Source organism: Coturnix japonica, chromosome 37 (genome assembly GCF_054131305.1).
Source record: "Coturnix japonica strain WE chromosome 37, WE-NBRP24, whole genome shotgun sequence".
NCBI classification, from domain to species: domain Eukaryota; kingdom Metazoa; phylum Chordata; class Aves; order Galliformes; family Phasianidae; genus Coturnix; species Coturnix japonica.
Genome location: NC_140699.1, coordinates 5567819 through 5581542, shown reverse-complemented (window position 1 = coordinate 5581542; position 13724 = coordinate 5567819). Strand labels below are relative to the sequence as shown.

General features: G+C 46.6%; 2 protein-coding genes across 2 annotated transcripts; both read right to left on the bottom strand.

Annotated features, from left to right (window-relative positions):
- Window positions 1–6116: 6116 nt before the first annotated feature.
- LOC116652489 (rho GTPase-activating protein 32-like) lies at window positions 6117–8089 on the bottom strand. The gene is made up of 5 exons (XM_085526514.1): window positions 7970–8089; window positions 7398–7477; window positions 7183–7290; window positions 6777–6916; window positions 6117–6292 (listed from the first exon to the last, which is right to left on the bottom strand). The coding sequence occupies exons 1-5, from the start codon at window positions 8027–8029 to the stop codon at window positions 6117–6119; spliced, it is 564 nt and encodes a 187-aa protein (XP_085382640.1). The 5' UTR covers window positions 8030–8089.
- A 1050-nt stretch (window positions 8090–9139) lies between these two features.
- LOC146755007 (rho GTPase-activating protein 32-like) lies at window positions 9140–10383 on the bottom strand. The gene is made up of 5 exons (XM_085526462.1): window positions 10293–10383; window positions 10094–10165; window positions 9653–9775; window positions 9463–9540; window positions 9140–9278 (listed from the first exon to the last, which is right to left on the bottom strand). The coding sequence occupies exons 2-5, from the start codon at window positions 10145–10147 to the stop codon at window positions 9165–9167; spliced, it is 369 nt and encodes a 122-aa protein (XP_085382588.1). The 5' UTR covers window positions 10148–10165; window positions 10293–10383; the 3' UTR covers window positions 9140–9164.
- Window positions 10384–13724: the final 3341 nt, after the last annotated feature.

The window sequence follows — 13724 nt, the reverse complement described above, 5'->3', positions numbered from 1 at the left end:
AACATGCATTACTTGGGGGCACACTGTATTTGATTTAACACATCCTTTAGCTTTGCACAGAGTCCAAAGTCCATCAGCTTCAAATTGTCAATCAGCAGATTTTCCCGGTGGATGAGAAAGCAGTCAGGAATGATTTCCACCCAAGTGCCCAAGGAAACATCTTTTCTCTTCTCTTCTTTCCTGCTGTGGACAGTGGTTCCCAGTCTACTCAAAGCTCGCTCGCTCTCGCTGTCTCAGAGATCTTCACTGACTGCTGGCAAGTACCCATCTTCCAATATCCCAGGTGGGAAATACTAGCTTGTATCTGTTGGAAAGGACCTGGGGACTAGGAGGACAAGTGGTGAGAGACCACAGGCTGAATGCAAGCCAGCAGTGTGCTCTGACAGAAAAGAAGTACAACAAGATCATCAGCTGCATTAAAAAGCAGCACAACCAGACCAGGACAAGTCATTCCTGCTTCAACACTCACTGGACCACATCTACAATACTGTATCTGCTTTTTGGCCAGGAAGGATAACAACCTGAAACAAACTCTGTGGATGACCTCCAGCCTGTGCAGGGGGCTGAAGCTCCCACTCAGAGAAGAGAAGCTGGGGAGAAAGATGTTTGTTCAGAGTGCCTTCCAGTAGCCTTAGATAGAGGGATTTCATAAGATGCCTAGGAAAATGCTCGTGCTGTAGTGATTTGATTTACTGAGAGATACCAGCAGCTTACAAATGCAAAGCTCTAACCAATTGATGAGGAAATATTCAAGCCTTCCAGTATCTAACCTGTGCTTCAAGACTTCAGTGACAGAAAATCCATTGGATGGGGCCAGAGGAATGCGTCTCACCCCACACCCTCTGTACAGCCACCATTTTTTTAAAGGATCACTCTTCCTTGAGGCACAAAACTAGAGCAGGTTACACAACAGACTGACACCACAAGGGCTTCTCTCTAGATACAAACTGCAGCAAAGAGCATCACAAAAATGTGAAACCAACACTCAGATCAGATCTGTGTCTCTACTCCGCTCATTAGGAGCATCATGTTTTACTCCCCTTTCAGAGGAAGATACTTCTTCAAGGATAACAAAATCCAGCTCAGCTACAGAACACAGTACCACATAGCAATAAATATCTAACATTTCCTGTAGGGAAAGAATCCTAAGCACAAGTTATTGTCTGAGTTTCAGCTGGGACTGAATTATCTTCTTCAGTGTCTGATATAATACTACGTTTTCATTCTAGAGAAACAATGGAGATAGCGCAGTGATGCTTACAGTTGCTGCCAGGCAGCGTTGTACAGAGCCACAGTCAATCTCAGCTGAGAGCCCAAGGAAGTGAGAAGGAACAGAACTAGGACAGCTGACTTAAACTGGCCGAAGGATATTCCATACTATATGACATATTGTGGAAGGAGTTTTGAAGGGGGTAGAACTTCATGTAAATCTCTTCCACTACTAGGAGGCTAACTGGACACTGATTGGTAGGTGGTGAGCAATTGCTTTTGCATTCATCATAACTCTTATCCTTTTCTCTATCTCAGTACATAATTCTATCTCAACCCATGTGTTCTACTTTGTGTTGTTTTTTACCCCTTTAATTCTCTCCTGCAATCCACTGGAATGGAGTGGAGTACTGTAACTTTCTCTCTCCCCCAACAGAAAAATAAAAACACATTCATTATTATTTATGGAAGACTGACTGCAGTTCAGGCTCACTGCTTTGAGGTCTCTGGACATAACCCTGACTGTGAACAGAAGCAACTGCTGAAACAATCTGTCAAAAAAAGACTGGAGCTTCCTCTTCCGAAAGGTGGTCCTTAGAAACAATGCAATCAAACAGCTCCCCTGTAAGATAAGGTTATCTGAAAATGCATTTAGAGAGTATCAGAGAAAGATAAGTAACAACAACAGCACAGAAAGCAGAAACTATTTCTTACCTCTAAGACTATAAATATTTCTTTGATGTCTCTCTTATAAGATCCAGTGGGCAAACATGTTGATGACTTCAGTTCTTCATGGCATCAATTTCTGTTTTAGCATGAGGCAAATCATCCTTAAGAGACCATAAAAGCAAGCGATGAAATCGCTAACTACTGTGACATACCAGGTACCACATCTGACTTGGGGACTAGCATCAGCAAGCTTGCTTGTGGTATTCAAATCTGTTTGCCTCGAGGCACTGTTGCATGGAACATGCCCATGTATGCAGTTGCTGTGTGCAGTCACTGCTATGTGCTACTCCTAACTCCACTTTGATATAATTGCCACTTCAGGGAGGAAAATAAGCTATAATTCCCCTCCTTTGGCATTCTTTATCTGATGAAGTTTTTACCTGCTTTATTGTTGCTTCAAATTCACTAAACTTTCTACAGACCATAGTTCCTTCTGTCAGGAACTTTGTTTTCCTGTCAGCAAGACCTTTCTAATCCTCAGACTTGCATAAATTTGCATAAATCCAACAATACTGTGCCTCCCATGTGCTGTACTATTCTCATTATATGACAGGAACACAAATGTTCAAAACAGAACTGCCAGTCCTGCCTGTGAAACACGCATCTCCTGAAAGGAAACTAACTTGGAAACAGTACTTCAGGGGAGAGAACCATCTACTGCAGTAAAAAATGCACCCCTACTGTCTGCCCAAGGGTGCAGACCAGCAAATGCTATTGCAAGAGTAACACAGAGAAGAGGAGTACCACCTGGAAGGAGAAGCTGAGGAGAATGTTTGGAATAAAAAAAAAAACCAACCAAACAAAAATAACAACTCTGCATCTACATCTTGAATAAACAAGATTTGTTCTCCAGTACTATGGTGAAGCAGACTTGGCCCTTTGTGAGAAATGAAACAGTGAAACAATGCAGGCTCAGGCATGGTGCCTCCAAATTGCTCCAACAGGATATGTTTCATGATATTTTTCATTGTATCTGAGATGTAAAACTAAGCTCTTGCAGTTTAATGAAGCACTTGAGTTTTTCCCCTTATTAATGCTAATTTTAGTCTTCTAGAGGCATTTAACATTATATCTTACATAGGCAGAAAGTGTACCTTTTAATATTTTTTTTTTAAGTAAGTTTATACTCAGAAGCAAATTTTAATCGTCATTTGATTGTTTTATGTAATTCATTGAGCTGCTGCTCCATGACTTCCATTAATGTAGAATCGTTAATTGTAGAATCATAGAATCTCTATGAATTTTTTTGTTTGTTTGTTTTCCTGTACTTTGAGAACAGAGACAAGGCACATAAATGACATGGACCACTGCAAATATATTACTGAGAATGTCAAATACCATTACACTGTTTCATTAAATAGATTCCGAAAATGTGTTTGTAGTATCCACAGTAAATGATAGCTAAGAAACATTGTACATTTATCCTAATCACATGTTAGTTTTCAGATGTAATTTCTTTACTGAGCCCAGGGGCTAAGGACAGCTCAGTAGGGGGATAATTGCAGTGATGCTACTAGTATGAAAAGTAGAATTGTAAAATCATACTGTCATTTGAGTTGAAAAAGACCCTTAAAGGTCATCTAGTCCAACATCCGTGCAATGAGCAGGAGCATCTACAGCTATGTCAGGTAGCTCAGCACCCTGTCCAGCCTGACCCTATCTTCAGAGATAGGGCATATGGGACAGTACACAATTTAACATCAACTCAGCAATGACTGACATCAATTCCATAGAAATTCTGAAACAGAGCTGTGAAAAATGAAAAGTAAAACATTCAGCATTTTCATTGGCATTTTGGTAAAGTTGCTGTAATAATGGAATAATGTAGCAATAATGTAATGTAATGATGTAATAACTTTTTCCATTTTAAAGCCAGAGAATACTGCCCTCTGAACAACGAGGAACAAGATTTGTGGTGCTCTGTTAAACTTTTTCCAGCTCTACAGCATCTTTCAAAAGGCAATGGGACCAGTAGGCTGCATTCCTATGTACCATCCCACCTGTCCCCGTGTTCTTGAGAACTCCACAACTCCAACAGAAGATATTATCATATTTAAATGCCTTTTGGCTTACCCCTAAAGTAACTTTCTCCATGATTTTTAGTGCAACTTTTTCACCAGTAAAATTAAGCGGCCCAAATTTTACCTTTGCAAAACCACCTACAATTCAAAACACAGTTGCTTAAAGTTGAGTGTGAATTCTTCACTAATATAATATTACAGGTAAAGCAGAGTACCTAGCATACACTGTGTGTAGTGCTTTAATTAGAGGAAGAGGTAATCAGCACCATCAATTTCCAACTGGTTTCAAAAATTCAATTTCAAGTTTATACGAATGAAACCTGACTTAGCGAACTGACAAGAGCTGTCAATCTATTCTCAGATTAATTCTAGAGTGGTGAGACAGACTGTTAGGCGTGCTGTTTCTGTACAAAGATGACACTTACCCGTTCCAACTATTTCATGTAATTCCTAGTACTTGAGAATTTCCTCGTAGTCACTGTCAGACATCCTGAATGTGCAAGAACTGAAGATCCTCCAAGCACGTGCAATGAGGAAGTGCCAGCAGTGTTCACATCCTACTTAGGACATATTCTTAGAGGCAGAAGGGACACTCGTGGCAGATCCAGCAATGCTCATCTTCTCACCAACGTGCATCCCCCTCTCACCCAGCAACAACAAAACACAGTGCATGAAGCTGGCTTCACTTAGGTTAACAATATGGAACATCCCTCAGGGCTTTGTGCCACAGAGCAGTAGCAGGGCTGGACTACAGCTTTAGGAAGCAGTGGAAGCCTTTCCCTGTATGGTTACAGTGTCCCTGCATGCACCCCACAGCCAGAGCATTGCAAGCTGAGCTGCCTTGATGTTTCTTGCACTCATCCCAATCTCTGCGAATGAAGACTCGGAATGCAGTCAAGGCGTTGATTGAGCACGAGCGTGCCTTTATTCAATAGGAGAAAGGAGGGGGCGTGAGGTCTTGAGGAAAGATGGGATTCATGAGCTTTTGTCATCATGAGTGTGACTCTGAGCTCGTGCTGTTGCCCGGAGCTTGGGTCTCTTGGTCTGATTCTACGCCCTCCTCCGAGATGCTTGGCTTCTCCTCAGTGATGCTGACCTGAGCCTGCATGGTGGTGTCACTTTCGGGGCACTCGGGCTGCGCTTGGGCTGGGCTGTTCTGGAAAGGCTCTGGGTCACAATCCGGGCTCGTGCCTGTGTTGTCTGGCAGGCTCAGGTCAGCAGCTTCAGGAGGGATGGGATGAATTAAAGCTTGCACAACGATGACGTTCTTCTCTCCATCGCTGATTTCATATTGAAGGCTGTCATCTGAACTGCAGCATCCTGTGCTTCCCATGAGCTCTCCATTGAGGGAAGCACAGGATGCTCCATCATCAAATGCCCTGTGTGTTCGGGGTAGACAAGGGCTCAAGTCACCTAGGAAGGAGTAGATGCACAGGGGTTAGTGTCATACATTCACAAGATCACAGAATCACAGAACGACCTGGTTTGTAAGGGACCTCAAGGATCATGTAGTTCCAACCCCCCTGCCTAGCAGGGCCACCAAACATACACATTTACTAGATCAGGTTGCTCAGGGCCCTGTCCAACCTGTGCTGCTGAGAAGCAGTGTTCTGAAAGCTGGATTTGCACCCTTACCTGCCAGGACCAAGACTTCTACTTCAGAGGGCTCCCTGGCACTGCTCTGCAGTTGGTGTTCAGCCACACTGGATGGTCTGTGCAGGCAGAAGGATGAACACCAACTGCCAGCTGCTGACTCTGCCCTCTTACTGGGAGAACTTGGTCTGGAGAGAGAAAACAGAGCATGCTGTCAGTCGTGGTGCAGGGTGAGGGAAGAGCTGCACCGAGCCCTTGCCAATTGTTGACTGTTCATGGCACTGTGTGCTTTCTGCCTAAACACAGCTTAGAAACACGCTCTGTTTCACACAGCAGAGCATGCTTCCATTCCTACAGCTCAGCCTTCAAGTCCTGCTGGCTAAATTCCTCTCAACCATGTCGATCAAGATGCAGAGCATGTGAGTAAAGGCTACACAGCCAGACAGGACAGGAGCTGGCAGGCTCATATATATATAATGGACAAAATTTAAACCAGTAAAACCCACCCAACCAATGAAGATAGGGGCTGGAATGGGAAGTCCTCTTTACCTTTTAGATGGAAGATCAATGACCGTGTGGAAGGTCCCTGGTACAGCTGCGGGGCCTTCCTCCACTTCTCTCTCTGCTCCACGTAGCAGTGGGAGAGCTTCTCTGGCCGCTTCTCTGAGCCTGTGCCTCCTGCAGTGTGAGCAGCTTTGTAGCAGGAGACACAGACTTGGGCCCGGCCAGAGAACTGTGCCCTGCAAGGGAAAACCACAGGTAAGACGGAGGATCAGAAAACAGCAGCACAGCCATCCCAGTTCTGCATTTCTGTCAGACTTGCATATCAGAGCCACTCACCGAAGAGGAGCTCAAAATAACCGTGTGCTCAGAAGTATGCTTGTGGCAAAGCACACAGTCATAATTAAGAGCAGCTCTCTGTATCGAAACAGGCAAACAAAAAGCCTAGAAAAACTAGGGGGCAGGGATCTCAGAAAGCTTTGCTGCCACATTTCAATCAAACTTCACCTGCATGAAGAACACCTAAACGGCAGGGACAGTTTTCTCCATGTAAGGTTTGGGTTTGGACACACTAAGGATCCAGCAACAGGGTGCCATATTCTAATCTAACCCCGGAAGCCTGCTGTCTCCTCGACAGCAAAATAATTTTCAAAGGTCTTGGAGAAGACCAGAATTGGATCAAGGTTTCAGATCAACATCGAGCTAATGGAGGAAGATGCTCACCCTCTCCCACGGCTGGTGTAGATTCGGAGCAGAAGATAACATCTGCGTGGCTGATGATAAACTCCACAACATCTGTCTGTGTCTGCAGCTCCGTGCAGGCAGCTTCACTATTGGAGCAGGCTGACTGGCTCTGCTGGGATCTGAAGAAAAGGCAGATCTTACAAGTCATTTCCCCAAGATCATTTCCCCAAGTCTGAATTTCTGTAGCCAAAAACTGTCAAACTGGCCTCTGGAGACTTCCGCAGTGGGCAAACAGCGATGCCACTGATGAAATTCTCCTGGATGATCAGGGACACAGCAGTCCCAGCAAAACAAGTGAGTAGAAACTCTCATCTCGAAATTGTGTCCCTGGGGTTGGGGGAGAGCAGAACGAAGCATCGTGTTGAAACAGAAAAAAGAAGTTTACCTTAAGAGGTTTGGAGCCCACACTATCGCTAAATTCTTAGCGTCCATGTTTGTCACGGAGCAGTTCCCTGCCAGATTTGCCAGATGTTTCATTAGGTACTGCAGAGTCCTGGAAAACAAGAGAGGCAGATGTTCAGCAACAAAAAGCAAGCCGTGCTGCAGTGCACAAAACAAACATAACTTCATCCAGCTCAGCAGACCGAGTGCAGCACTGACCTGTAGTGAGGAGCGGGCAGCTGCTGGATGGCATCCTTCATTCTGAGCACCCGCTCCTCCTCTGCAGCACCAACAGCGTCCTGGAAAAAGGCAGGAAGGGATTCAGACACCAGTCAGGCTGGAGAGCTGCCACAGGTTTGGGAACAATGGAAACAGCGCGCTGGTGGTCAGCACTGAGGCAGACTCGATGCCTTCCAAGAGGCATCAGGGGAACACAGCAGCACGCAGCCTGTGCCATCAAGGCCAAGCAGTGAAAACTCTGAGGTCTTTACAGCCTGATTGTGGAGCACAGCTCCTCACAGCAGGCATTCATCTACAATTTACTATTAACCCCATTCTACCAATAGCTGGGGAACAACAAAGGAAAGGGATTTCTCACTAGCAGTGTGAATACCTTAAATAAGCATCTCCTGGCACTACAAGTGCCATCAGTGAGAGGCAGGATGCGGCAAAGACATGCCTCATGGGGCTAACAGAAAGAAGACCTCAGAGCTGGGGCACTGCTGCAACCACTAGCCAGGACGCCCCGGGAAGAGGTACATATCTTTACCAAGACACTGCCCTGAGCTTACCGAGAACTTGTCATACAGCTGGTCGGTTAACAGAGGGTTTGGGAGCTCCCTGAAATACATTTTACACAGGGAGCTCACGCTGTGAATTTCTCGGACGCTGAGCTCGGAAACTTGCTCCGAATCAAATTCATGGCTGCAGAGAAGGACACAGAATTGGGCAGAGGGCTTTGAGAAAGACGAAAACAAGTCCAAAGCCACACAAATAACAGTCAAGAAAAGGAAGGGGTTCCTCTGAACACCCGCAGCATGGCACGGGCCCCTACTGACAGCTGTGTCAGTCGCAGCACTCTTACCGTAGTCGCTGGATCCTGGACGCCACGCCGGACAGGCGGTATATCCCCTGCACTACACCATGGTCCTCAATGAAGTCAGCGCAGCTCTGCAGGACCTGGGGGACTACAGAACAAGAGCCAGCAGTTAGCTCAGCTTCTTAAGTCCTGTTTCAGGCCGCGCCCATCTCACATCCCATCCTCTAAGCCCAGCCGGGCTACCGCTTGCTTCCTCCAGAGAGGAGAAAGCTGGCAGAGACAGCTGTGAGGAAACTGCACAGAGATGTGTTCTTGGCTTTCCAGAAATGCCACGACATATCAACAGCCTGGAGAAAGTAAGTCTGGCAAAGCCACAGACACTGCAAGTCCCATCACAGCTCCCTCAGGAATCGAAAGACCAGAAGAGCTACAAAAAGGATGCAGGATGCACTTTGTGGCCAGAAGGCTTCCTGCATTTTCAGACTGAAACAATTGCTGGCTATGATCTCCCTTTCACCTTTACATGCCCAACGGAGGAAGATCTCAGGAATGGGCTGTTCCTTACCATCACGGCCAGAGCGGAGAAGGTGCTCCCCCAGGTCACACCCAAACACCCCTTCCTTCTTCGGCTCCGGCTCCGTTGCTCTCCTGGAGCGGGCCGTCACCAAGGAGCGAAGGAAGGGGATGAGCTTGCCCCATCTCCTTGGCACTGCACAACAAAACAAAGAAACCAGTTCATTTCAGGCTTGGCTCGGTTGGACGAGGCCAAACATAATGCATTCGACAAAGCATGTAACAACGGGAAGAGAATTCCCAACAAGGACACGCAAGAACAGATTTTCCCTATTCCGGGAGGTGCCCAAGGAGCTTAATGCAGTCCTCTTGCTGAGATTTCTGTACTTGGGCATTAACGAACCCCCTTAAAGCCACATTCTGACCCCATTTTACTAACCCGAATTATCAAATGTAACATATGTACCTGGCTTTGGCAAGGAATTCAGGAGGGACTCGGGAACGTTTCCTCTGATGAGTTCCACGCACTCACCAGGGAAAAGCCCAACCTGTAATAAGAACAAAAAGACAGGTGGGCATTAGCGCGAGCCCAGAGCCAAAGGGAAGGTCCTCTGACACCGACACAGGGCAACTGTTTGCGTCCAGAAGCCATCCTGTGCAGGCAGAGCACCTCCAACCTGAGATTCCCGACTCTAGTCAAGTTGTGCTCTCTAGTCGGAAACGTGTACCTACCTCAAAGCCACGCTTGCCTCTCCAAAAGGGGCTCAGCTCCTTTGGTGGCATATCGATAATGCTCACCAGATCTCCAACCTGCAAGAGATTGAAACATCAATCCCACATTCAGCAAATCTGGTAGGAAAACACAGCTCAAATGACTGCCTTCTTCTATGCATGACAACAAGGAACAGCTGTAACTGCTTACCTCAAGGGAGAGCTCATCCGGCCCCTGGGCGACGTGGCTCTTAATAACATGGGCCGCCGCAACCGCTGGTACGTTTAAAGATGACACAGCACGCTCCAGCTGCGGCTTCCGCATGTTATCAGCCTGCAAAACAGAGCACAGGCCGTGGTCAGGGCACTGAGGACAAACCAGGAGGATTTCAAAGTGAGGAGCACATCTGCAGAGAAAGCTGCAGCAAATGCGCTTCGTCCTTATAATCAGCACTTCAGAAGGAGCTGCTATTTTGCATTGCCAGGCCATGCAAAGATGCATCTCTCTCTACCCAGACTAATCAGCAATGGCACTGGTGCAGAAAGTTGGCCAGGCCATTTTGGGCCCATTCTTTCCTGCAGGAGAGTACACCTGCAGCTCCCTCTGCTGGCTCAACACGGAAAAAAGACCAGCCAGAGCTTCATACTGTACCTCCGTCGCCGCCACCTCAGGCTCACGGCTGATCCCACTGCACGCAGCACCCATCACAGCAAGTGTGAACAGCTGGAACAGAGCAGAAACACACTTCTGTTTTCTCTATTCAAACAGCACAGTATGGACAGACTTCCTCAGAACTACCCGTGCATACCCTGCAGCAAAACCATGCGGGGGGACAAATCATGGCACGTACCTGGCAGTGAGATCACCTCAAGCTATCTGCAGCAGTTCCTTGTCGCTTTGCTCAGATCAAATGGGAGCAAAAGCTGCACAGAGGCAGTGGGCAGAGGGTGAGGAGAGGAGAGAGAAAGAGCAGGTCAGTGAGCAGGGCTAAGACATCCATGGAATAACACACACAGCACAACCATCCCATCCACTTCCTGCAAGACATGCTGAGTCTCAGGCTACGTGATGCCTGTCCGCCCAGCAACTTTACAATGCTTCCACTACTGAGCAAAGACAATGGAAGAAGCACGGGACAGGTGCCAACTTTACTGATACCCCCTTTGGAACGTGTGTACTGAGGGAAAATTACGTCTGATGGTCAAGAGTAAGCAATACGGTGCTGTGAGCTCCGACAGCCAGCAGTTCTCAACACCTCACTGCCCACCCATCCATCCCATGCTGGTTCAGCTTACCTACAAGCTGCTGCGCACGACGGTGTGAAGAAAAAGGCACAAAAGTCACTAACTAAAGTCACTAACTAACTAAAATCACTAACTAACTAAAGTCACTAACTAACTAAAATCACTAACTAACTAAAATCACTAACTAAAGTCACTAACTAACTAAAGTCACTAACTAACTAACGACTCTAAGTAACGACACTAACTAACGGCACTAACTAAAAGCACTAACTAACAGCACTAAAGGCACAAGAACAAGAAGACAACCAACCACTCCGACCACTAGCTCACCCACAAAGGAACACAGAACGCACCACTCCTCCCCTCATTCCAGACACTTATGACATCACCAACGGCCAACAGCCTGGTCCACCATGACCCCCCACAAGGCGGGGAGCCAAGACCACGTGGTCACATCTGATTCCAACACGGCACCACAACATTCCAGGACTCAGTGTGGGCTTGGAATTCTATCCTGGTGTGGCAGCGCAATGGGAGGTGTTAGGGCACAGCTGAAGAGCTGACAGACACTGGACGTTTCCAAAGGAGGGTGCCAGATTAACTCTCAGCATTCTCTTGCGGGGCTCTTAGGAATGCTTCAAACCCATTTTCACTGCCTAGCTCATTTCTAGAAAGTCCAGTTGAGAAATGCTCACTTTGTCTGGGGAACGCCTCTATGCATCATGAATGAAAAATAAAATAAAATGGGCACGCGACCCTATGAAACTTACCTCTCTGCTCTTGTTGTCAGCCAGACACCTCAGATGAGCATGACGTGTCCCTGCTCCTGAATGAAGATCCACCCAAGTCTGTGTTCCTCTCTGCTCCATCTCTGGGTCTAAAAGAAACACAGACAGAGATGATTGCAAGATCCTTTGTGCAGACGAAAGACACGGGTGCACACGAATTCTGTTTAGCAAGAAATACTACAGTCCCAATGGACTGCTGTGGTAGTACTTGAATCCTCATTTGGGGCTGGAGCTCAACAGGTCACACATCAGAAATAACACAAAGTGCATCTGGAAGACGTGTCTCAAAGCCCAGAAAATCCAACACGGGAGGGGGATGGACAGTGGACCACAAGTGTCCATTTCCATTGCAGCTCCCTGTAGAGAACAGCACCAATCAGCAGGCGTGAATCAATTCATTCACAAGCTGCACAATGACTCTGTTCTTTACATGATAAAAATAACACACAAATCCTGACCAAAAAGTTGGGAGTTAATAACGACCAAAGAGGTTCCTGTTCCTACGCCTCATCCTCTCACCCCAACTCCTGGGTGATGCCCACAGGCTTCAAGTCAGCTCTCAAATCCATTGAACTCCAGTCACAGAACTCCATCAAAAAGGATGTCACACATGTGACACTTACATACATTTTGCATCAGAAACAGTGACGCCAGCAGGAGCAGAGAGGTGACTGTCCCCCTGTACTCAGCACTGGTGAGGCCACAACTCAAATTCTCTGTCCAGTTTGTGGCCCCTCACTGAGAAAAAGACACTGAGGCATTGGAACGTGTTCAAAGAAGGGCAACAAAGCTGGTGAGGGGTCTGGAGCACAATGTGGCCATATGAGGAGAGGCTGCAGGAGATGGGAATGTCCAGCCTGGAGAAGAGATGGCTCAGGGGAGACCTAATTGCTCTCTATAACTTCCTGAAGGGAGGTTGCAGTGAGCTGGGGGTCGACCTCTTCTCTCATGTCATTACTGATAGAACTAGAGGGAATGGTTTCAAGCTGCGGCAGGGGAGGTTCAGGCTGGACATTAGGAAATATTACTTCTCAGAAAGGGTGGCCAGGCACTGGAATGGACTGCCCAGGGAGGTGGTGGAGTCACCCACCCTGGGGGTGTTCAAGGAACGTCTGCAGAAATCCCTGCTGAAATCCTGACCTCTGCCACAGGTGGCTGAGTGACACAAAAGCTGTGTCCTTGGTTCCCGGCCTTACCTTCTCATGCCGTTCATCTTGCTCTGCAGCTCCTGTTCTGAATAGTCTTCTTATATTCCCATGTGATGTACCCTGAAATACATCATTTAGTGAGTCTGAACAAAACATAAGACATTAATTGGAACTGTGAAGAAATGTTTTTTGCACTTTACTTGGAGGATGTTACATGCTATACCTTCTTTTCTCAATTGTAACACATGATTTTTTATAAAAAGAAACATAGCAAGTCAGCTTTTCAGTGTGCACATTGATGAAACTTGGTGAAATACAACTTCAGAAAAAGGTAATTTGAAAATTTGAATATTCTTTTCAGAATCTCTGCTATTAGTTACCGTTCCCATGTTCTGATTTGATGATGATTCTCTCAGAGCTGTTTTGTCACTCCCCCCCTCAAATGCACTTCAAGTGCTTTAGGAGCATCACTGGAATTTTGAATAAACTCGATATATTTTAGCAAAGCTGCTACAGATGCACGACTGCAGTACTTTGGAAAAATATAATCTTGATTGAACGCTGAACAGTGTTATTTAATTATAATCCAGGTAATTAAATTAATTAAACCAAGGAAATCACCTCCCAGTCAGTCAGCTCCCACCAGGGAAATCGCTTCCCTGCCAAGCAGATGCAACCAACACAAGCTGCTACATCACTCTAGGGCCCCACTGAGTCTTCCCAAGGGGTCTCCAAAGGCTTCCCTGTTGACTTCTGGGAACCTGAGAACACTCACATGGAAGCCAGTGCCCCTAATGTGCCCCAGAGGTTTCTCAGGGCCCCGCAATTAGCTCTACAGACATCCAGACATGCCCCAGAGCAAGTATGTGTGCTGTAGGGAGCCCAAGAGACATTCCAGAGCACCCTAGTACTCCTCAGTGCGCTCAAGGGTTCTTCACCTGTCTCTAAATATGCCCTACTGGACTTCGTTTTCTCTTCTGGAGCCCTCCTTGGTTATCAGCTTTGCTTTCTCATGCCATTTATCTCACTCCACAGCTTTTGCTCAGAATATTCTTTCTTGCATTCCCACATTCCAACAGAATCATAGAATTGTAGGGGTTGG

What these genes read in the sequence shown, in the direction of transcription:
- LOC116652489 (XM_085526514.1), bottom strand. Translation starts at nt 8,029, where the DNA reads ATGTATTTCAGGGAGCTCCCAAACCCTCTGTTAACCGACCAGCTGTAT. An exon ending in AGCTGTATGACAAGTTCTCG is followed by an intron (nt 7,478 to 7,969) that starts GTAAGCTCAGGG and finishes GCCTTTTTCCAG; the next exon opens with GACGCTGTTGGTGCTGCAGA. An exon ending in TGGGCTCCAAACCTCTTAAG is followed by an intron (nt 6,917 to 7,182) that starts GTAAACTTCTTT and finishes CCTTTTCTTCAG; the next exon opens with ATCCCAGCAGAGCCAGTCAG.
- LOC146755007 (XM_085526462.1), bottom strand. Translation starts at nt 10,147, where the DNA reads ATGGGTGCTGCGTGCAGTGGGATCAGCCGTGAGCCTGAGGTGGCGGCG. An exon ending in CGGATGAGCTCTCCCTTGAG is followed by an intron (nt 9,541 to 9,652) that starts GTAAGCAGTTAC and finishes AATCTCTTGCAG; the next exon opens with GTTGGAGATCTGGTGAGCAT. An exon ending in GAGGCAAGCGTGGCTTTGAG is followed by an intron (nt 9,279 to 9,462) that starts GTAGGTACACGT and finishes TTCTTATTACAG; the next exon opens with GTTGGGCTTTTCCCTGGTGA.